Genomic DNA, 25,187 nt, shown 5'->3' on the forward strand with positions numbered 1-25,187 from the left:
CAGACTGAATATAGGCATTCCTCCAGCATAAACCACTGTTTGCCTCGGCTGAGAGTCAGCACGGAAGCACAAACAAAGGGTTCTCCGTCTGTACAGTAATATAGATATAGTGTGTGTGTGTGTGTGTGTGTGTGTGTGTGTGTGTGTGTGTGTGCGTGTGTGCACAAGAGAGCGGAGCGAGCGAATGCGGCTGTGCACTTTCTTGACCTTTGCCCGATTTATCACCAGATTAGATTGGATCTTTGCTTCTGGCATGTCCGTCACTAGAATTATATAAACATTTTTAATGTCTTATTCAGCTGATGGATAGTTGAACTCGTTCCAATACAAGGATTAATGGACGCCACAAACGAGTATAGTAACGAAATAGATGATCGATGTTGATTTATTTTATATGTACGTGTGTATTTATGTATTTAGATGCGTCCATATGTATGTATATTTGCACTTATGCATATAGAATGTTTTCTTTAGTCTAGGCAACTTTGTTTAGAGGTATTGATTATCAATTTGTGTCGCTACACTCCCGTTTATGAGACCCATGCATTATCTAGAGGGCAATAGCATTGTAGTAGTTGTACTGATTGTGCAAGTGGTAGTAGAAGTAATAGTAGTAGTAGTAGGAAGATGGTAATTGAGTACGGTGGTAGAGATCGTTTCTAAGTAGTAGAGGTGCAGTGTCATATGCCTATTGTAAGTCGCCGATTTAATTCTTTTGGACCTTGTTATGTGCAACTTAACCCATCAACTCTGGATTTGATGTTTAACTGAATAAAGTTGCCTAGGCGTTTGTCAGAACAAAATATGCAAAGGGGCTCATTAGAATAAATGGGTTAATAAAACGGAGAAGAGAGAGAGAGAAAGAGAGAGAGAGAGAGAGAAATGCGGAGTAAGCGAAAGGAAGGGAACGAGTGGGGAGTTCTGTGGAATATGTCATACTGTAATCCTTTATTTGCAAAAAAAAAAAAAAAAAAAGAATGAATGTATGTGAATTCATGAGTTGCATTCAAACTCCACAGATCTCACCAAGACGGATGGGGGAGAGGGGAGGGGTTCTACCGATGCAGCATTCCTGGCCCTATGCCAGTTCCCTGTGCGCATGCGCGCACGTACACACACACACACACACACACACACACACACACACACACACACACACACACACACACACATGCAGATATGCACACAGGCGTACACACACGCTCACACGCATTCATACACACATACACACATGCAGATATGCACACAGGCGTACACACACACGTGGCGCAGTTGGTAGAGTTCCCGGCTGCCACTACGGAGGTCCGGGTTCGAATCCCGCCCAGGGCTGAAATAATTTCAGTATTGCTTTGCAGTGAGTCGTTACTCCAACTCTCTTGGGCGGGGAGTTGGGTGTGTGTTTGCGTGTAAGGTCACAGCATTACCCATAGATTGGTCATGTGTGAGCTCTGAGCTCTCTTTCGGGAAGGTAATAGCTGTCGATCACGAGTCCAACACGTGATCCAAGAACATGGTGAATCACACACACACACACGCAGAGGTGCACCTAATTTGCCATAGACTGGTATATGCTGCAGTGGTCTGGTCAACATACCACTGCAGCATAAACAAGGACAGGGCAGCATAAACAAGGACAGGGCAGATTCAGAGAGCAACAACTAAAAGTTCTTCCAGATCTTCCCGATAAATCATATGAATAAAAAAACGAATATTCTGGGGCCGCCAAAGTTAGAGAACAGAAGAGAACAAACAGAGGTGATCTAATAGTAGTGTTCAGAGCCATGAAATCTGTGGACATGATAAAGAGGATTCTTTGTGTGGCAAGGAAAAGGAAAAAATAATGCCATAAGATGAAAAAACAAAACTAGATATTTGAAGGACATTAAAAAACTCAGCTTTCCATACAGGGTGATTTGATTCATGGAATAGTTTGAGTGAAGGAATAGTAAAATATAATCTTGTGGGACAGTTTAAGTAATGGTTAACCATTTGGAACGCATAGCTCTTATATTGTATAATACAACTATAAATACAAGCGCGCGCATACGCACACAAACACACATGCAGACACGCATGCACACACACATACATACATGCATACATTCATACACGTACACACACATGCACACACACACACACACACACACGACTCGGTAGCACAGTTGGTAGAGTGCTGGACTGGGAAGTACGATGGTGTTCGCAGTAACCGGTTCGAATCCTGCCCAGGGCCGAAATTATTTCGGTATCGCTGTGCTTCGGGTCGTTACTCTGACTCTCGTGGGCGGGGAGTTGGGTGTGTGTGTGTGTGTGAAAGGTCATAGCATTACCCATAGATCGGACATACGAGCTCTGAGCTCTCTTTCGGGAGGGAAATAGCTGTCGATCACGAGTCCAACACGTTATCCAAAGACCAAAGTGAATACACACACACACATGACGCGTGCGCTCATGGACACACACACGACTCGACGGTGCAGCGGTACCGTTCTCGACCAATCCAAGTTCGATCCCATCCAGGGTAGAAAAAAAAACAAAAACTCAGCATCGTTCCACCACTAGCCGACACTTTAAATTTGGTGAGCAAGGAGTTGTGTGTGTGTGTGTGTTAGTGTGTAAGGTTACAGCATTACATAAATCGGCCACATATGAGCTTTGAGTTCTCATCCGGGAGATTAATAGCTATTGATCTCGAGTTTTACACGTGATCCAAGCCAGTGGTGAATCACACACACACACGCAGACACGACACACACTCACGCACGCACACAAACGCGCGCGTGTGCGCTCTCAACCGTTTTCCCCGCCCGCCCGCCCGCCCCTCATCCACTAGAGAAACTCGTGCACTCGTTCATCCCGCCCCACTGTCTTTCTCTCTTTCTCTCTCTCTCTCCCACTCTCCCACTCTCCCTCTCTCCCTTCCCAGCTCAGCCCTTCCTCGCCCAATTTCGCTTCGCCTCGCCAGGACTAGCCTAGTACCCCAGACTTACTTCCCGAACGGCCACGAGTTCGGAAGTTCGTGTGAGAAGATCCTCAAGTGCAGTCAGTCAGTCCGTCGCAGGTGTGCCTCGCCTCGCCGCGCCCTTATACATTCGGCCAGGACGTCCAACGTTAAGGCTCCTCCACCGTCACGAAAGGGCCTTCGGTGCTGTTCGTGGTGGCCAGGGGCTTCAGTTCAATGTGTAAACACGATCACTCCTCCCGTATAGATGCCGGGTCCTCCTCCGTCTCGGGCATGGTCCGTTTCAAGGGCCAACACGGTATCAAGGACAAGCTTGCAGTCCGGGAGGCGATCTCAGGAGTGAAGTGATAGTCTGTGACATTTTTTATCGTTATTTGTACGTGCACAGTAGGAGTTTGCAAGTCTTAATTCGCACCATCTCTCTCTCTCTTGTGTTCGAAGTGGAAGTGCCAAGTAGCATTTCGTTCACATGGACTCGCGCGTCGTTTCAGTCGTCTGGTCGCGGTCGTTCGGTGTCTTCTGGTGGGGATACGGATCCCGGTCATACTGACCAGGTGTCGAAGCGCGGTCAGCCACGCCCGACGGACTCTTTTGCTACTCTGGTGTTATCCCCAACCACGGATTTGGACCCCAATCCCATCCTTGACGTCAACTCAGCCTTAACCAGGGCTTCCGACTGCAACGTGAGGCTTATTGCCAACCACAACTTTGACGCTTTTTGCTACAGCCTTGATGCCAGCTACGACTCGGACATCAATCCTTTGACATCAGTTTCATCTTTTGATTTGAACCACGGCACCTTGGCTCTGAGCGGAGCAGCATCTTCACGAAAGACGACGGACTGACAGAGTTCACGTGTACCTGTTAGTTGTTGCCACTAAAAACCCGCCGCCCAGATGCTCCCACCGTCACTTAAACTCTCTCGTCTGCACATCCAGAAACCATCATTGATGTAAGTAGGTTCTCGGTGGAGTGACTGAGTTTGTTGGCAGTTTCTCTCGTGGTCGATGGAAGTGACCTAGTGGGAATGTGGTTTCTTTCACGTGGGTTGCTTCCTGATAGGTTACTTCCATGAGGAAGGAATTGTGTGTATCGGAGATTTCTCCCGTGGGTTCCTCCCATTATGGGTTTTTGATTACGTGAATTTCGTGGGATTTGTCTCCCCCCTTTTTTTTTGGGGGGGGGGAGGGTGTTTGTCTGTCACAGGATGAAAGGATTGTTTACCATGATTATGATCGCAGAAGAAACTCGTATATGTAAATAAATACATAGATAAATAATAGCCACAGGATGACTGAACTTGCAGTACTGTTTTCCGCTGCGTCTGACACCTCAGACAGTTTGTTCTTCAGTTGATTGTTTTTTGCCTTAAGTGTCATTTGGCAAATGAAAATCTGTTGAAGACATTGTGGGGATATGTTGACTAACTTGCAATATACAAGACGAGAGCTGGGCATCCCGTTTCTGTGTCTCCTTCGTTCAGCCCAATCGCATACTGAGACGCAGGCGACGCAGCACAGAACAAAGGCAGACTTCCTGTCGCTGAACTGAAGTACAGTTTGAACTTCTCTTCCACCTGAGATGCTTCTAGATGTACTGTCTCAGCATTTCAAGTAGGAAAGAAGTTCAAACTGTACTTCAATTCAGCAACAGGAAGTCTGTCTTTGCTCTGTGCTGCGTCGCCTGTGTCGCCTGCGTCTCGGCTTGCACTCAGGCTTAAAATTGACCTTATATTCATTATGTTGTCCAACTGGCCCATTTTTTCATCCAAGTTATTCCACAAAGTCTAACTATACGTAAAAATATATTTCATGATGTTCTTGTTACGCCTTATCCCCTTGAATTTATTTATTTGTTCTCATGCTTTTGTTGTTGTGTGTGTCTGTGTAATCCAGCATTGCCGTAGGTTATGTGTAGGTCTCATGATCGGCAGTTACGACCTTACGGGATGAGAGCTTATAGCTCATATTGGCCTATCTATGGGATCGTATACGCACGCACGTACACACGCACTTACACTCGAACACACACGCACACACGCATTTACACACACACAAGCAAACAAACAGGAAAACAGTCACACATTCTTTTCGTACAAGTAAAGGGTGGTAGTGTTACTGAAATCATTTCACGACGGTAGTGCGGTGCGGACTTGTGACCTCAGACGTGTGAGCCCGAAGCGCTAACCACATCAGCAAACTGTGTGTATGTCTGCGTGCGCGTATGTGTGTGCGTGCGTGCGTGCGTGCGTGCGTGCGTGTAGACATTGTGTCTCTGTGCTTGCTTCTTTGTCGTCACCCATTTGTTATCCCTCAGAATTGGGCTCTTGTTCCCATGTTCCGTCAGCATTCCCAGAAAGGTCTCCGTCATCGTTTTGAGAACCTTTATAACCTAAACTTGCATTACGACCACTGAGAAGTCATTCTATATAGGCATCACTGCACTGGGATTACACACACACACACACACACACACATACACATGTATGTATGTGTATATATATATGTGTGTGTGTGTGTGTGTGTGTGTGTGTGTGTATGTGTGTGTGTGCGCGCGCGCGACACATTTACTATGTTTATCCTTGAGATCTTAAGGGTGGCCCTTGGTTGAAGTTCCTTTTCCATCTCGTGCCTCTTGCATCTCTTGATCTTTCTTCCCGTTATTTGCGTCTTCGTTGTTTTATCTCTAATGCCCGTGTTTGTCCCTTCAGTTGACTTCATTATTTTACCATGCCACCCCTAATTTCTTCTTCCATTCACTCATGCCTACTACCAGTCAGCCATTTTTATGCAGTCAGTATTTAAGGGGCTTAAATGACACCCCTACGGGCCACAGTCACCATGCATTGTTTTGTGATTGGAGACTGCGCGCCACTCATGAAAAGGAATGCTAACCATTTTTAACCTGCACTGTCCCTCTTTTCAAGAGCCCTCCCGAAATGTCTTTTACGGTTTCTGTGATTTAACAAGGATAGAAGCGCTGGTTATCGCGCCGACCAAATACATTTTTTTCAACACCAGTGCCAGGGCAGCTTATAACATCTCTCTTGAAATCCCTCCCAGTAGTTCTCGACTTTTTTTTTTTACTCCATTTCTCATGAATTATCTGCCTTCGTGTCGCTACCCCCCCCCCCCTTCATTTATCTCGCAGTCCCACCACCCCGCCAAGAAAGGTATATAAAAAAATATATATTAAAAGAAACCTGTTGCTTTATCACAGAGTTGACATTCATAATTAGTTGATTTATGTTTTATGTTCAGATTTCTCGCATTTTGTAGAAATGTATACTTTGTAACAGCAGGCCATCATGGCCCTCCCATAGATTCTTGAGGAGCACTGAGCACGACTCCCTTGCCCCCCCCCCCCAAAAAAAAAAAAAAAAAAAAAAGGACCTTCCTCAACGTCTTTCTGCTCATCCTCGGGAGGCTTTGTGTATCATTTCCCACATACTGTGTGTACTCATTGGCATATTACCTAATGGTAATATGTACGAAAGAAGCAACGCTCGTGGAGTCCAGTCTCTTACTCACCAGTTTATCATACTCAGCTTCAAAGTGTGTTTGTGTGTGTATGATTCACCGTGGTCTTGGATTGGGTGTTGGGCCTGTGATCGTCAGCTTTTTACACTGCTATTTCCCTCCCCGATGACAGTTACATAGTTCATATGGTTCGATCTGTTGATGCCTTACACACACATTGCCCACGAGAAACAGTAGCGGCATGCAGTATTGTGATAATTTTAGAGCCCTGGGTGGGGCTCGATCTCAATTTCGCTGAGGAGGCAGGTTAAGACGTTACCACCTCACTAGCAAGCCGTGTGTGTGGTTGTGTGTGTGCGCGCATGCGCGCCTGAGTGATTATAAGTTGTGATTGTATCACACCCCAGTCTCTACATTTGTCATTGTATAAAAATGTGCGTGTGTGTGTGTGTGCGCACATGAACATTAGAACTCTCATAAAGATTGGCGCCAGCACTGAAAATCATGATCTAATTGTGTGGCTTGCTGGGAGAGTGGCTTTCACTAGTATCACATCTCCGATGTGATACTAGTGAAAGCTTTGAGGTTTCTTGGAGTCAGGTGGCTCTGCTGTACTACAGCCCTTCCACTGCCGGCTTGTGTATTTATCTAATTTTAGTATGCAGAAAAGGAACAACGTTCGCCCCCCCCCCATGTTTGCGTGTGTGTGTACGTACGTGGGTGCATGCGTGCGTGTGTATCTGGCAGAGTAGTTTGAACATTTGTCTTGAGGTCCGGTTTGCTGCCAAGGACTATCCATCATTATTTTTGTCAGTTTTTGCATTCATTGTATCAAAGATTAATTTGCTATATTCATGTTTATTCAAGGGATATTTTTGTTTGTCTTTTCATGCCTTTTTATGCCCACGTTTATATATATTACGTTTGTGTTGATTCTTTTCTGCTTTAACCGTTTTCCATTCTCCAATACTTCCCCATGCCTCGTATTACAAGTGCATTGTTTCCTAATACGTGCATCTGTTTGTGTGTTGTTAATAAGTAATGAATAAATTCCGATTTATTTAGGCGCGACTGGCAGCCCTAGATCTGAAAATCCACAAATGCATCGAAGAACACTGTTTCAGGCGGCGAATTGAAATATATGTACTTATGGCTATACAGAAAGACATGTAAGTCGTGCAAGCAGGTAATGGTATTGATTAAGCAAGTCTCCAGAAGAGACTGGGAACAACTTAAGTACTAGAGATTTGTTATAACAATAATTGTTGCCTCGAGAGTTTGATTAACTGGAAACTCGCAGCCCCACAAAGGCTGTCAAAGGACAAAAACAATAACATACAATAAAAGTGAAACAAAAAAGTTAACAATAGAAACACAATCACCACGGTGGGGGACCAAGTGTCCCATGTGAAGGGATAAGTGGTCACGCGTGCAAATGGGTAATCATGACGAAAAGTGTGCCATTTAATGGTGGTTGTATTTCTCATGCTACCTTTTTGTTTCACTTTCATTGTATGTTATTGTTTTTTCCTCCCTCTTGGTCTATTAGTACATTAAATGGTACACTTTTCGTCGTGATTACCCATTTGCACGCGTGACATGGGACACTTGGTCCGCCACCGTGGTGGTAGTGTTTCTCATGTTACCTTTTTGTTTCACTTTTATTGTATGATATTGTTTTTGTCTCACTCTTGGTGCATTTCTCTGTATTTTAGTACATTAAATTGCACACATTTCGTCATGATTAACGGAGCGATACATATAAACAGGAAGAAAACACATATATACAGAAACATTATCCTATCGACGTAATAAATAATTTGTCGTAAGCTATGGTTTGGGAATATTTCTAGTCGTCTTCGCAAGGCGTGATACAGGTGCCGTGAGATCACCCTTTCTAACCGAGGGTCAGATCACACAATAGGTAGTCCATTGGAAGCTTGCTGATACCACCAGATTTGACGTCGTGTAGCTAATGCATGCGTGTGCCTACGCTAGTATAGAACGAATAATTGATACTCAATCTACAGACATTTCTTGCAACATTCACCAACTTCTTCCTCTTTCCCTCCCTCATGCATTAGAAAATGAAAGCCATGGAATGGACCAGGTAAATGTAATCGATGGACGCTTTAGTTTTGTTATAGTTTTATTTGCATCGCTACGAGTGTAGAACAATCATATAGGCTCTTCAGTTAAATTTATGTTTGGGTGTTGAATTTGTGGGCCTGCAATAAGAAGGGGAAACATAGATTCGCCCCCCCCCCTCGTCTCAAGTGTATGGAAACGCAAACGTAGATTCCGCCAGTCATGTTCTGGTTAGGGCGTCGTTATTTGCGGCGGAGGTCGATATGATGACGATTCGAATCCTGCTCCACGCTACAAAGTCCGCTGTTAGGGACACCGTCCTAGCCCTCCGATAGGGGAGAATTTTTTACGTTAAACCAAATCATCAATCCCTAAGATTCAAGATAATTAGAGTAAATGCCATTTGAGATTCTGGGAACCTCAGTGATTATGGTGAAGCAACTTGACCAACCACAGCATAAACTCAGTCATCAATTTTTCTCTGTGCCGGTGTCATACTGTATCAGCGTGAAAATGGGACAGATACTTTTTTCTGAGTGTTATCTCATATCTTCTATCCGTTTGTTGCCTTTATTTGTAGCCTGTCTGTTTTTGTATTCTCTCCTCTGTTTTATCACCCTCTTCTCGTTTTTTGCCACCCACCTTTTGCTGGGTTGCCCCCTTTTGGGAAATGGGGACAATAGTCCCTACATGACCCGGTGTATCAAATTTTGGGAATCATTGGGTCAACATTAAGGTTATCGTGAAAGTGGGTCGAGGTGACCGTAAATGTGAAAATCGTTTTTTTTTTATGAACTTAAAATACACTTTACTTGAAACAGAACCAGAATTACATCTGTCCTGTTTTTCAGTTATATTCCTATCCATCACATTATTGGCGTCTTTAAATGGTCTCACATTTTTAGAAAATATTAGCAGCATTTACGAAATCACACATTGGCTTTCATTTGGCATAAAGACTTGTGGCCTTGAAAGGTCACACTGAAGGTCATACTTTAGTGTGTATTTCGTGGGCGATAACCGGCACTTCTGTCTTTGAGGACAATATCACGCCAAGGAAATGGGGTCATAAAGGTGAGTTCAGAACCTTTGGTGGTACAACCTTTAAGGAGGCTGAGTTTACGTCAATAGCCATAGCAGTGACCGAAAGAAGGTAGTTCAAAGAAGTGGTAGTTAAATGTTGATAATTATCACCATTTTTTCATTGAGTTTTGGTCTGCTATCAAAAGAATGATACGGGATACTCTTAGATGGCATTAACTCGAATTTGGTTACTAATAGCAACACCTTTACATTGGTGGAACAACTCATTGTCAAGCTGCACTTAAATATCTTCTTTTAGACAGGGTTTGTTATATCTGGCACCACTTCTTGGGTTTTGTTTTTCATGCGCAGCTTTCGTGGTTAAAAGCCATTCCACCCCCACCCCTACCCTACCACAACCCTCCCCGAGCGCCACCTCCCTCGCACTTCTTCTCCCCGCGACCTCGCAGATGCAGTTGTTGCATCCGAGTCGGGGCCGAGAATCACATGAGTTGCAACTTTCTTCTAACCCTCCCTCACTCACTCTACTCGTCACTTCACAACCCACAGCCCACACGCCCACCACCACCACCATTTAACCTCCTCGGACACGTCTTGGTTCACTTGTGACCGAACTAACTGGACGAGGCCTGGGATGGTGAGGGCGCGGCTGTGGACAACAACACAATACGGTCTCTTGCAAAAGTCGTGCCCGCCACCCAACATTGTTTGTACAGGATGTTTCCATTGCCGAACACTTCGAGGTATTTCCTCACGTTAATTATGTAACAATTATATTTGTTTATTTATTAATTTGTTTTTATTTTGAATTTTATTGAATAAGTGAATCAACCTTTGCTTAAATTTAGGAGACATCAGAGTAGGTGGTGATTGCACCTCAGCGGACATTCCCCGAACTTGACACTCGTAGTAATATACCTGTCGTTGTTGCATTAATACAGTTTTGTTAACAAATCAAATTACTGTGTAAGGGGATAATTGAATGTAGAAATATATCGAATATTCAATAGTGGAAGATGTATTAGCATACTTTCGATATCTTCCTGGGTCAAGGTTGGGTGTCTTCGCAGTGTACGTACATTCACTGGATTACAGTGGGAAGACATACCGACCGGTGATCGTTAGATCATTAACGAGGCCTGATGAAGGGATTATTGACTTCAGTAAATGAGTAATGGGGGTCAAAGCTTATAGGACATGAAGTATCGCAACCAAGATATACGGATACCATTGTGAAACATTGACCGGCGCATTTTGAAACCCGCTTGCATGACTGTACCATTTAATCATGTTATTATGACTAAATAGGGGCAAATTGATGCAGCTCGTGGGGGGTCCTTTATCTTCTTAAGAGTCGCCTGACTTTCATCAGAACAGCAGCTGTAAATTGTGCCATTTTACTGAAGGTATGAAACTTAACTTGAAACCACACGCGGGTAATTAATTAACGGCCTTATATTAAAGGACAATATGGTTGACATTTGCCACGTGAGCTCTGACCCTTCGGTGTGGCACAACCTTTACGAATGGTGCTTTTACGCTACAATAGGCATAACTCTGACCGAAGTCGCTGGCACCTTTGCCTTTTTTGTTCAGACTGCTAAGGCGAAAAGTAGTCTATTCCAAAACACTCGACATTCCGCATACAGTCGGCATACAACCTCACCAAGCCGTATAAACCACCGCAGTGAGGTACCTGCACTGAAATCTAGGCTAAACCCTCAGCTATTAGGGTTGAACCCAAGTCCACGTATTGTCAAACGAGAGGGGAACCAACGTTACACAGCAGTTAATGCCCCTCAAGAATACCGCCGGAATACGGACAGGGCATTTTATTTTTCCCTGTGGTTTCATTGATCTCAGCCTGCACTCTCAGGAGCGGCTGACGTAATTTGTATATATTTTTTAATAAGGTTGACGTCAGACAGTTTTATTTAGCTGGAGAACAAGTGGGATGGAGAGTCATTTGGTCATGTGGCCACAACATTATTCATAAAGTGCGTTACCGTGTGGACGGGATGCAGTGCTCCAGTTGCGTGCCCGTAGTGTCTGTAGCTGAGTGTCATGCTTTTTTTTTCTCTCTCTCTCTCTCTCTCTTCTATTCATTCTTTTGTGGAATCGACGTGATGGTGTGGACTGGGCGCGAATAACACTAGCAAAGGTCAAGAATCGCAGCCACTTGGAACCACTTCCACACAAACAGGATCTTCCTTCACCAGCGATTCGGACAGTCTGCCCATGACGGGTGTGCATATTGCGATGGAAAAGAACGGGAGAGGGAGAGAGAGATGGTCGAAGAAAAGCGAGAGCAAAAAAGTAATTTAATTTGTTAAGCGTTGCATTAGATCTGGTTTCTCTCAGTGGTTTTGTTGCATGACTGGGCGGCCCGTGCGAGGATGTCCTGCTTAAACAGGAACGTTACAAGCTCAGCTGTAGACTCCCTTCAGAGCTCACGTTCCCGAAATGGTAGTTGACGTAGCGACGTGGCTCTGTGGTAGTTGCAGTTGCGTCCATGAGGATCGGGTCGTTACTGGAAAGGCTGATCCAGAAACTATCGTTGCGTCGTCGTCGAAATCTGCGCACAGTGACATAATAACCTCAATTTCATCTGTCGGTTGTTGACGTAGTTGTGAACAGCACACAAGGACAACGACTAACACTTGGCCGCCAACTGCCACTGACTACACCCTCCTTTCGGGAACATGATTTTTTGGGTGGGGGGGGGGGCGATGTCTTGAATCATTCACCGCCCTTAGCTGTCATGAACCACACCACAGTAAAAAAAAAACTCCATGACTTGGTAGGTCAGCATTGCAGCTTGTGGTGGTAGATGCCATATGTGTATGTGTGTAATATATATGTATATATATATATATATCTATATATATATATATATATATATATATATATATATATATATATATATATAATGATACGTTTTGACAGGTTGACGTAAATGGGAGTAGGAAACATGGAAGTCATAATCTGAGTTTATTCCTGACTAGTTTCGCAGGTATGCCTTCTCAAAGGAATAAAATCAGAGTACGAGTAAGTCTCCTGTGTTCCATACTCCCACTTGTCATATATATATATATATATATATATATATATATATATATATATATATATATATACACACTTGGTATATGGGTGTTCTCGGGGGATTCAGAGAGTATACTTCAGAGTAGCACGTTTTATAAGAAGTAACTCAGGAAAGATATAGAACGAAATACTTTATATTTAATTCATCCTCGATTGAAGACTAGTCACATATAACAAACAGTGGGAAACAAAGACGGTAGTAGTGAAAATTGAAATTGAAAAACGTACGGAACGTAGGATTAGAGAATAGAATGTCTGTCGAGGAAGGAAGGGAGAAGACAGAAGAAAGGGGTGGATGGAGAATGGTTATGTATGGATGATGATGTGATGCATGGAAGGGAGTGGGAGGGGGATGGGGAGTATGAGAATGTGTGTGAATGATATTTTGATGCTGCCCGAGAGGATTTCTCCCTGTCTTCTCTTTTTCTGCATGAGGGGACGGAGAGGGGGTGGTCGCCGATTGAATGAAGCGGCCTTGCTGCGGATGTACGGTGTCTTGGTACATTGCTTCTGACCCAGGGCAGTGGGCGAGATGCAGGGATGACCCATCATCCGGGAGGAAAAATAATGGGGATAAATGGAGTGAAGTATGTGGGGATGAAATGGGTGCGAGTGGATTTCTGCCTATGACTTTGGGTACCTCCCTTGTAAGAAGCCGTTGGTATATATATATATATATATATATATATATATATATATATATATATATATATATATATATATATATGAATGAATGACTGGATTTTGGCAGATAAGAGTGTGGGTGGAGGAAGAAGAAGCGAAGATGGGCTGGACCTCCTTTATTGCTTATATTTTTCGACCGATTCGGTCTTCTTCAGTAAACCGTCTGGAAACATCGTGAACCTTACATTTATACTTCGAGTGTATTTAAATGTAAGGTTCACGCATTTTGCAGACAGTTTATTGAAGAAGACATAGTCGGTCGAAATAATAAAATAATAAAGCAATAAAGGAGTTCCAGTCCATCTTTGCTTGTTCTTCATCTAGCCACACCCTCATATACACGAGATGGAAAAGGAACAGAAGTACAAGGAAAAGCTGAGAGAAGTGGAGGAGGTGAAGGATAGAGTGAAAGTCGGTGTGGAAGAGGAATGGGGGTGTTTCAAGGAGGAGGTGGCAATTTGTGCAGATATGGTGTGTAGAACAAGGAGGATGGGAGGGAATAGAATGAAGGGTGGTAAAAGGTGGGATGATGAGGTGATGAAGTTAGTAGAAGAGAAAAAACGAGCATTCAGGGACTGGTTGCAAAGTAGGGCGAGAGAAAAATGTGAGAGTTGTAAAGAAAAAAAAAAGAGAAGCAGAACAAAAGATAAAGGAGAGCAGATATAAAATGGGGAGGAATTTTACAGAATTTTTTGAAAACAATAAAAAGATGTTTTAGAAAGAAATCAGAAGAGGAAGGGGAGGTAAGTCAAGATAGAAGAAAAGATAAAAGGTGTTGATAGACATATCTTAACGGAAGAGGAGGCGGTTAGGTAAAGATGGGCGGAGTATTTTAGAGAACTGGTGAATGTATAGGAAGATTAAGAGAGATTGGTGGTAGCAGTGGGAAGCGTTAAGAAAATGACGGTGATGAGAGAGGAAAATGGAGAAATAAGAAAAGATGAGGTGCAAGTAGCTCTGAAAATGATGAGAACAGGTTAAGCACCTGGGTTAGATGGGTGTCATGTAGAGTGTCTGAAGAAAGGAGGTACAGTAATAGTGGAGTGGTTAGTGAGGTTGTTTAATGTGTGTCTAAGGGAGGGTAGAGTGTCTAAGGACTAGAGGAGTGTCTGTATGGTTCCACTTTACAAGGAAAAAGGGGACAGTTGTGAATGTAGTAGTTTCAGAAGGATCAGGATGTTGAGTGTAGTTGGGAAAGCTTGTGGGAGGGTTTTAATTGAGAGAATTAGGAGAGGTACAAAGGGAGTACCGTAATTGGTGAGGAGCAGTGTGGGTTTGGGAAAGGTAGGGATTGCGTGGATCCGATTTCTGAAAGTTTTAGTAAACGGTAAGGATGCTTTTTGAATCTATGGGTTTGGAAAAGGCTTATGGCAGGGTAGATAGGAAGGCAGTGCGGGAGGTTTTGCAGATATATGGGATTGGGAGAAAGTTGTTAAGGTCAGTCAAGAGTATTTACGAGAGTAGTAAAGCCTGTGTTAGAATGGGGAAGTGGAGAGAGTGAGTGAGTGGTTTGAGGTAAAGTTGGGAGTGCGTCAGGGATGCCTCATGTCGCCATGGCTGTTCATTATATAAATATATGGGGTGGTGCGTTAGGTAAAGGCGTGGATAATGGGCAGGGGGGGGAGATGGTTAAAGAAAATAGAGAAAAGTGGGAGGTTAGCCAGTTGTTGTTTGCTGACGACATTGCTCTTGTGACAGGATCAAACGAAGAATTAAGGGAAATAGTGACAGAGTTTGGGAATGTATACGACAGGAGAAATTTGAAGATAAATGTGGGTAAATGTAAGGTGATGAGATGTACAAGGGTAGAGGGTGGCACTGAGTTGGAAGAAAGTCTAAAAGGAGAGAGGCTGGAGGAAGTGTTTTTTTTTTCAGGTATTTGGGGTTGCACTTGGCAAGAAAGGGAGTAGAGGTGGAGGTAAAGTGTAGATTGAGAGAATCTAGTAAATGCCTTGAGGGACTAAAACGTCTTATGAGAAATGACAACTGGGAATGGATGCAAAGAGGAGATTGTATGAAGGGGTGATTGTGCCGACGGCATTGTATGGAGCAGAGACTTGGAATTTAAGAGAGGCAGAGAGGAAAAGTTTAAATGTGTTTGAGATGAAATGTCTGAGAAGTATGGTAGGGGTTACTAGGTTGGATAGAGTGAGAAACGAGGTGAAGAGGAGAGCGGGAGTGGAAAAGGAGATGGCAGATAGAACTGATGAAAGATTATTGGGATGGTTTGGACACATGGAAAGAATGAGTGATGAAAAATTAGTGAGAGAGGTGTGGGCAGAGGTGGAGGGAGTGGACATGAGGGGACGACCGAGGATGAATTGGATGGATGGGGTAAAGGGAGCGTTGAGCAAGAGGAAAATGTCTGTTAAACAAGGGAGGGGGGAGACAGGGGATAGGAATGAGTGGGGAATGACAGTGTATGGATGATACTGGCATACAAGGGAGTGATGGGGGATGGGGGTTAGGGGGTGCTTATGTGTAAATGAGATTTTGACGCAGTCCGAAGGGATTTCTCCCTGTCTTCTCTTTTTCTGCATGAAAGGACGGGGAGGGGGTGAGTCGCCAATTAAGTGAAGCGGCCTTGTTGTGGATGTACTGTGTCTCGCTGCATTGCGTTTGACCCAGGGCAATTGGCGTATGCAGGGATGACCCGTCATTAATGATGAGCTGAGATGGGAGGGGTGGAAAGGGTGGTGGAGGGGAGTGAAAGGGTTGGGTAATAGGTATGTGCCTCTGAGTTGGCTAACTACCTTATAAGGGAAAAAATCTCGTTATATATATATCACACTTTTAAATTTATAATCACGAAGAACCCACAGTCAGAATTAAAGGAAACGTAGAAGAAAGTATAACTTCTACATTTCGGCTAATAGCTATAGCCCTCATCAGGAAAGTACTTTCCTGAAGAGGGCTATAGCTATTAGCCGAAATGTAGAAGTTATACTTTCTTCTAAGTTTCCTTTTATTCCAACTATTTGTTCTTCGTGATTATATATATATATATATATATATATATATATATATATATTTATATGTATGTATGTATATATGTGTATATATGTATATATATATATATATATATATATATGTGTGTGTGTGTGTGTGTGTGTGTGTGTGTGTGTGTGTGTGTGTGTGATTCACCTTGGTCACTTTGGTCTTTGGATCACGTGTTGGACTCGTGATCGACAGCTATCTCCCTTACGGAAGAGAGCTCAGAGCTCGTATGACCGATCTATGGGTAATGTTGTGACCATACATGCACACACACACCCAACTCACCGCCCACCAGAGTTGGAGTAACAACTCGAAACACAGCAATACTGAAATTATTTCAGACCTGGGCGGGACTCGAACCCGGACCGCCGTAGTGATAGTCGGGGACTGTACCAACCGCGCCACCGAGTCGTGTGCGTGCGTGCGCCCGCGCGCGCGCCAAAAGTCATGGACCGTTGCATGCATAGAGAGCCAGAACGTCAAAACACTGCAGGAAGAAGATGGCGTTGCCCGAAGACCAGTAATGCAAATGGACCCGTCCGGTAAAGATTAGTTTTCGGTAGTCTGGGACCCTAGGTGCCTTGACTAAATTGGAGAGATGAGCCCAGCCGAATGGAAAATTGTTCCGCAACTGGCTCGAAGGTGCTCACTGTGTTTGAGAATGATGCCCCTCATATGTCAGGCTAAGTAAAGCGTTACTGATTAAAACTGAACGGGGCATTACGAAACAACCGTTTGTGAATCTCGGTATTGATGTGAAAGCGTCCAAAATGGTTGCTGTCTAAAATAATTAGAATTATGCTGATATAGACATCAAACAAAAATATAGCTTTGTCTTTTGGAACCTTATTGATCTATCACGATCTTTTTTGTCTCGGTCAGTCTTTCTTCCTTTTCCCCCCATCATACTGGTCTTTCTCCTCATCTTTATTCCTTTGTTCAACCAGATATGTCGGTCAGAAGCCCTTACTCAGTTTTTTTTTAGGAAAAATAATTGCTGACTGTGACGTATCCTACATATTTGATTCTGGCAAAGACCAGACAGGCGACTTTCATTAGCTTGATTGATTTTGGTGAAGGAATGCATGGAGGTCGTGGATTAAAGTGTTGCCTTCTCCTCTTTCTACGGAAACTGAAATGTCACTTGATTCCAGAACGTTTCGTTCATTACGTCCATCATCAGTTGTTACTCGTTTTCAAACTTTTTGGAATGCAGTTGCCCTATTTTTACCGTTACTGTACAGGATTGCATCAGCATAAGCTTTGGCAATAGGCTTCTACTGGTTTAGTGCCTTCTTGATGAAATCTGTGTATGTCAAATTGCAATGGACATAGACCAAATCCTTTCCAATAATAATCTATGAATTTAGATGCAGTTGTGCATTCTGCGAACTCTTCAGTAGCGTAAATTACATCGGGGACACAAACCTTTCCAGAAGGAACAGTGCACCTGCAAAATGGTCCCATCAGTCGACACATGAAACGTCCCACAACAAATAGTAAAGTCCACCAAAATCCGATATGAACTCCATGACATACATATTATATATACGCCATTTCTAGCCCTGTGGAACTGTTCTATAGAAAACTTGTAGCGAAATAGTCAAGAATAAAATTCGAAATAAGACTCCAGTTATTCCTCTTCCCACCCACTTTCAACTTGTCAAAATGTCTCAACAATATATGTGTGTATATATATATATATATATATATGTATATATATATATATATATATATATATATATATATATATATATATATATATGAAGACTACAAATCCTAAAAAATCTCAGAAAAAGACCGGAGTCAGCACTCTTCTTGACCTTATCGGTGTGGTTACTAAAAAAGTGGAGGTAACTACCTGATTGGGTGGGTTTCCTGTAATCTGCGAAAAGTATATTACCTTTGATCATTATATATATATATGTGTGTGTGTGTGTGTGTGTATAAACATGTATGGATGAGAGGTGTTAAGTTTCATTAACAATACTTTTATCCAGACAGTGACGAGTTCCTGTCATTGACTGAGTCGTGAATCTAATTTTCTTTCCATGACGAGACGTTAATTTGAAGTTAAGATCTGTAAGAAAAATACGGTTACCAAAGTCTCTTTTTGGCTGAATAATTTTGGGAAAAAGAAAATATATGTTTATATATATATAAATATGTATATGAATGTAGATACTTTTCTTATATCAGAACAGAATGTTGCAAGTAAGCTTTCAGTTCGAGGTGTTTAACAGTCTTTGGCGTCGACACTGATTTTCCTCGTAGCGGAGGGTGGGGGGAGATCTAGTCTTTTCACCTGATTTAATGAGTTTCTTTTCGGAGTTTGGCAGAAGCTACTACTTTGTGAGAAAAAAAATGGGCCTTCACAAAAAAAGAATCACAAACCTAACGAGGGGAAGGACTTCGATGAAGGTGGTGGGGTTGTCAGTGACTGCGCCGACTGAGTGCCCCTCGCTCACTTGCCACTTGCCACACGCGTGCTGTTGCTGTTGCCAGCCACCACTGGCACCGCTGCCAACAGCGTTGCCAAACTCGCGATCAGAGTGAAGAAGTACTTTACCTCCACGCACGGACTGTGATAGGTTTTTCGGTGTCAGGGGGGGGGAGACTGGGTGGGGGGTTGGAGTAGTGCAGTGCAGAACGTGATGAGGGAGTTAAAGAGAAAGCCATCAGAAGAAGTGAACACTTACCAGGGAATAGTGGAAAGTGGACACAAGAGGATAAAGACAGCCAAAGGCGTGTGAACGGTTCTTCAGCGCGAGACGGTTGAGATAAGGAGGAAGATGGGGAACAGGTTGGGGTGTGTGGAAAGGTTTGATCCACACTTTGGAGGCGATGTGAGTAGCGGAGCAAGTAAAGGCCGGTTAGTTCTACGGATTTAGTCTAATAAATCATAACCAATTGTCTTATGCAGAGCCAGTCGGGAACTGCGCTAGGAAGCAAGGCAACTGACCACGAAAGCTGTGACGGTTGCCATTACATCAAATTTTGGTCGTACAGTAATATTTACAATGTGACATAAATAGGTATTTACATGGTTGAATGATACGCTCAATATTAAATAAAAATATTTACAATCATGATACAGAAAGGACATGACATATTTTAATCATACATGGTGAGAAATAAAACTTAAGGATAATTCCTTCTGTGGACGTACGCTTCTCAACGGTCGTATCGTTGGCGGGGCAGGTGTTCCTAAGAGGTCAAGGTCAGGTCGGCCTAAGTCCATGTTAAATGTCCTCTGGTCGGGATCTGCTTAGAAATGACGCTCAACAGCAGTTTGGTGCTGCTGCTGCGATGTACGCTACGACGTATGCTTGATATCTATCGTCTCGTAGTGTGACGTCCTGTGACGTGTAATATATATTCTTCCAACAGGTGGTGCAATACAGAACGCATTCACAGGGGAGGGGGGAGTATAAGGGGAGATATATCAGGTATGTAGGCAAATATGATAATCATGACGGCCAAAGAACCAAGTCTCACAGTATGGGAAGGGCTAACTAACCCTCTCGGGGATAACCTGAGCTTATTACAATCGTCTGCCGTTAGCCAGAATGCAGTCGATAGGGATACCCTCCTAGGCGGGCTGAAGAGGCTCTTTCGCGATTTCTTTTCCTGCAAGTCAAGTACCCGCTCGGACCAACTTTGCAGGTGGTCCTGAACAGTTCACAAGTTTGTTGTCCATGCGATGCCACTGTTATTAGCAACGACACCCTGATCTCAGAAGAGGGGAGGTACCCCTCAACCGCAGGCGGCGCCAGGACGAAAGCGTGCCCCCAAGAAGCTGAGGGTTGCCTCGGAAGGGAGACAGTAAGTTGCCGCGCCACCCCTGCCGCGGTGAGTCCTAGGCGAAGGATGGCCGTGGCTCTACACTCTAGCACAGTGGTTCTTAACCTTTTTTGGCAGCGACCCAAAATTTTGCACAAATCAAGTAACGCGACCCAAGCCTACATAGATATACGTCGGTTTTACATTGAAATTTCAAAACACTTCAAATAAATTTTCTGCTTTGGAGTTTTTATTTAATCATGGTCTGCTTAGAATCCTAAAACTAGGCATCATGTATTTTAATTATTACAGTATATAGTTATAATATATTTGTAGTGGGAAAATAATTATTTTCTGCAAACCCTTAGCGACCCAATAAAATGGCTTGGCGACCCAAATTTGGGTCGCGACCCAGGGGTTAAGAACCACTGCTCTAGCAGGTAGTGGTGGAGGGGCTGTTGCACCTCGGCCCCACAGTTTGCAGCGTTCGTGAAGTCTCTTCCCGCGTGTAGCACTTGCCACCCACAGCGATATCATAGGCGGACCCTGTGGACGATAGATTCCGCCCTTCTACCTGGAGGCAGGTTGACTGCCACGTACCTAGTGACGATATAGTACCACAGCGCTGATTCCGAAGTATGAAGTCACCTGTTGTGGGCCTTGGGCATTACTCTGGCCTTCTTGATGGTAACGCCCTTGATCCGTGTGATTGTGTTGAACTTCGTCGCCGCCTTGGCAGCGTCATCTGCAATAGTATTCCCTGGAATCCAGATGTGACTGGGGATCCGGTGAAATGTTATAGACCTTGCATGCTGGTCCAACAGATGCAGCTAGTGCTGGATTGATGTCGTTAAGTAGACGTCATCCGTTGCTTTAGCGGACCGAATGATGTCAATAGCACCCCTTCAGTCTGTGTGGATCACGAATGCCCCCTGCCCAGCAGAGAGGGCGTGGTCCAGTGCCTTGGAGATGGCAGCAAACTCAGTCTGAAGAGTAGAGTTTTCGTCACTCACTCTCCATAGCGCGGTCACCCCATCGGCGGTTATAAAAACCGCGCCACACCTTCTCGTGAGGGGGTCCAAAGAGCCGTCCGTGTAGTACGGCAACCTCGCTTGGGGGGTGATGGACCGTATGGCCTTAGGAACCATGGGTCGCAACCGTTCTGGGTCAAAGGATTACAAAGGCGGAGCATGCCGACAGGAGACCTTTTGATCCATATCTAGGTCGGATGCAAAAAAAAAAAAAAAAAAAAAAAAAAAAAATACATATATACATACATATATATATATATACATATATACGTACATATACATACATATACATATATCATATTAATAATAAATTAAAACTATAATAATGTAAAAATAACAAATAAAATACATAACTAAATGCATAGGTATAGTTGAATAACAAACAAACAGGTAAATAGTAAATGATTATAAATTGTCATATAACTAATAATAAATGAAAATCAGACAGACAAATTATAACAAAACAAAAACAAATAATATAAAATAAATTATAATCATTACAGCATCTTACATAGGTATTTATCTAAATGATTCTTAAAGCTTTGAACTGAACTACATTGCACTACCTGTACAGGAAGTTTATTCCATTCATTAACTACACGGTTGGCAAAGTTGTTTCTACCTACTTCCAAATTGAATCTATTTCCGGACAGTTTGAGACCATTGTTTCTTGTCTGATTCTCATTCAATGTTAAAATTTTGTCACTTTTGATGTTGTCAATTCCCTTTAAAATCTTAAAGACCTGTATCAAGTCACCTCTTGAGTCTACGCTTTTTTAGGGAAAACAGATTCATGTGCTTAAGTCGATTTTCGTATGATTTATTTTTGATATTTGGAATCAGTTTTGTGGCTCGCCGTTGTACTTTTTCCAGTCTGTCAATGTCTTTAATGAGATTCGGTGACCATACGGAAACAGCATATTCCAAATGTGGACGAATTAACGATTTATATAGCTTGTTAATGAGTGATGGACTTTTGAAATCAAAAGATCGCGCAATCAATCCCAGAATCTTATTTGCTTTCTCAGAGGCTGAAATACACTGCTTGGATGATTTGAGGTCGTTACTGATAATTACGCCGAGATCTATTTCACTATCCACTTTTGTTAACGAATTTCCAAATAACTTGTAATCGTACTTACTGTTATTTTTACCTATGTGCATTACCTTGCATTTACTTGTGTTAAATTTCATTTGCCACTTTTCTAAATCTTCTTGAATATCTAATTGGTTTGAGTGATCATTTGCCACTCCGCACAGTTTTGTATCATCAGCAAATTTGGAAACAGTAGATTTTAGTCCATGGTCTATATCCTTTATATATACTATGAATAGAAGTGGCCCAAGAACGGAACCCTGAGGAACTCCACTTGCAACACTTTTCCATCCAGAAGTTTTTCCATTTAAAACAACTCTGTTTTCGACCTTTCAACCAATTACTAGTCCAACCTAATAGGCTACCACTTATTCCATGCAAAGCTAATTTAGGAAGTAGTCTTTCGTGTGGGACGGTATCAAAAGCTTTTGCAAAGTCTAGATATATTAAATCTATATTGTTTCTTTTGTCATAATTCGAGATAACTGTGTTGTAGAATTCGAGTAAGTTAGTCACGCAAGATCGTTTCCGTTTGAAACCATGCTGGCTATCATTTATCAAACGGTTACTTTCTAAATGATATTCGATAGCATCTCTGATGATAGTTTCCATTATTTTTCCTACGATCGAAGTCAAACTTATAGGCCTATAGTTATTTGGTTTCTTTTTGTTACCTTTTTTGAATATGGGAGTAACGTTAGCTAGCTTCCATTCTCTTGGGACATCTCCGGATATGATGGATTTCTTGAAAATAATTTCTAATGGAACAACAATCTCATTTTTCATTTCCTTTAAGATTCTTGGATGCCAACCGTCAGGCCCTGGTGTTTTATTAACTTTGAGCTTGTCTATACACCTTTTAATTTTTTCTTTTGTTATATTTACCGTAGTGAGTAAGTTTACCCCTGACTTTTCACAGGTTTCAGTTTGGAATTCACTTTGAGGTGTTTCGTTTACGAATACCGAGCTAAAATAATTGTTTAAGATATTACACATTCCTTCATTTGAATATTCAAGTTGACCGTCAGCAGATAATAGTGGACCAATGTGATTCCTAACAGCCTTTTTATCTCTAATGTAACTATAGAATTCTTTGGGATTCTCTTTGGATTTATCAGCGATGTTCATTTCGTATTGTCGTTTTCTTTTTCTTATTGTCTTTTTTAAATCTCTCTGTATTGATACATAACTTTCATAGTCATTAGATGCACCCGAGCACTTATATTTCTTATAAGCCTGTCTCTTTTTAGCAATACTTTTTTCAGTTTCTTTGTCGAGCCACTTTGGGCGAGCCTGATTTGGGGGACGTCTGTCCTTAAAAGGAATGTAAGTTTGAATCATCTTAGTGAGCGTATTTTGAAATATTTCCCACATCTGATCTACAGGTCTTTCGTTTAATTTTGCCTCCCAATCTGTAAGCTGAAGCTCCTGACGTAGTTCTATGAACTGAGCTTTACTGAAATCGGGTATTTTAGAAGTACAAGTATCTATTCTAAAATTGTTTAGGAGTTTGAATCTGACTAAGTTGTGATCGCTATTTGCAACAGATTCACCGACTTCTGCATCAGTTACCATGCTTTCGCGGCTAGTGATCAATAAATCGAGTAAGTTTCGATATCTTGTGGGCTCTTTTACATGCTGAAATAAGTAATTGTCACCAAGAAAATCAATCAAGCGACTACCTATATGGCCATGTTCAAGGGTCATCCAATCAATGTCAGTAAAATTGAAATCACCCATTATCAATAAATCCCGGTTGCAGAAACTAGACAGTTCTTGAAATAACAGTTTGTCGTCTGCTAATGATAATGTCTTTGGCCTATATATTACACCTATATTCATTTTTTGTCCATTTGTTTGGGTTAACTCTACCCACAAACTGTCATATGCATCCTGTTTCACTTTCTCTAAAACACAAGCATGAACATTGTTTTTAACGTACAGTAGAACACCCCCACCTTTCTTGTGGTTTCTATCCTGATGAAAGTGTTTAAATCCCGCAATATTAAATTCAACTTCGAACTCTGTACCATTTAACCATGTCTCAGTTATTCCTATCATATCGAGATTTTCGCTTTTGACATACGCGGTTAGCCTTCCTTTCGTTGAGGTGGAAAAGTTGAAAGATGGTGCAGAGAGATCGCCAAGGGGGAGGGGGTCATAATCTGGACGAGGGCCGTCTAGAGCACGTCGCCGAACCAATTCCCAGAGTCCAAAGGCGCGAATTTCATTCACTGCATGGGCCTTCCAAGAGTGACCGGTGGGGTTTTCCTCGGGTTCTAGGTCACTTAGGAGGAGGGTCTTCACTTTATTCTCCCTTGTGCCGGTCAAAAGTCGGACGAGAAGACAGGAAGAAAGCCTTTCCGCCTATAGGCGAAGGTAGGTAACTCCCGCCTCCTTGTAAGATTCATCACTTTGGCCTATGGAGGGGCCGCAGTAAGTGTGCGGACAGCCTGGTTTTGGATCGCTTCAAGCTTGTCCCACAAACTGACCCGGAGGAGGGAGATGAGAGCCACGGCGGCATAGTCCACCACTGAACGTACCCCTTGAATATAGTACATCCGGAGGACCTTGTGATCAGCACCTAACCGGGGTCTCGTCATGGCTCTGAGAAAATTTAATCTCGTCTTCGTGGCTTCATGGGGGTACCTGACCTCCGGAGCGAAGGAGAGCCTGGCGTCGATCCAGATGCCCAACTATTGATAGTTGAGCCCCCAAGGAAGGGTGTCGCCCTGGAGAGTAAGATGTGGGCGTTGCTTCCACGTCCTCAGACTCATTGATCTGGTCTTGGCCGTCGAGATTTTCAGTCCCAGCCTTCCACATTCCTGGGAAAGGCGATTGCGTGGCCTCTAGGCCCTGCGAAGGAGGCAACAGCACTATCGCGAGATCGTTCGCATAACGGAGGAGTCGAGCATCCTCTTCGA

General features: G+C 43.0%; 1 protein-coding gene across 3 annotated transcripts in view; it reads left to right on the forward strand.

The window, feature by feature from the left end:
- The window catches only part of LOC143033415 (uncharacterized), a 612,185-nt gene that overhangs the window by 519,804 nt on the left and 67,194 nt on the right, over window positions 1-25,187 (forward strand). Inside the window, exon 1 of one of the 3 annotated variants that reach the window (XM_076198823.1) lies at window positions 2,966-3,911. The exons of the other annotated variants lie outside the window; for them this stretch is intronic. Coding sequence (XP_076054938.1) covers window positions 3,856-3,911 — 56 coding nt within the window. The 5' untranslated portion in view covers window positions 2,966-3,855. Of the gene's footprint in view, window positions 1-2,965; window positions 3,912-25,187 lie in introns of those variants that run through there. 3 annotated transcript variants of the gene reach the window in all.

The sequence above is a fragment of the Oratosquilla oratoria genome, chromosome 15 (genome assembly GCF_046742065.1).
Source record: "Oratosquilla oratoria isolate Oo_2021 chromosome 15, ASM4674206v1, whole genome shotgun sequence".
Classification (NCBI taxonomy): domain Eukaryota; kingdom Metazoa; phylum Arthropoda; class Malacostraca; order Stomatopoda; family Squillidae; genus Oratosquilla; species Oratosquilla oratoria.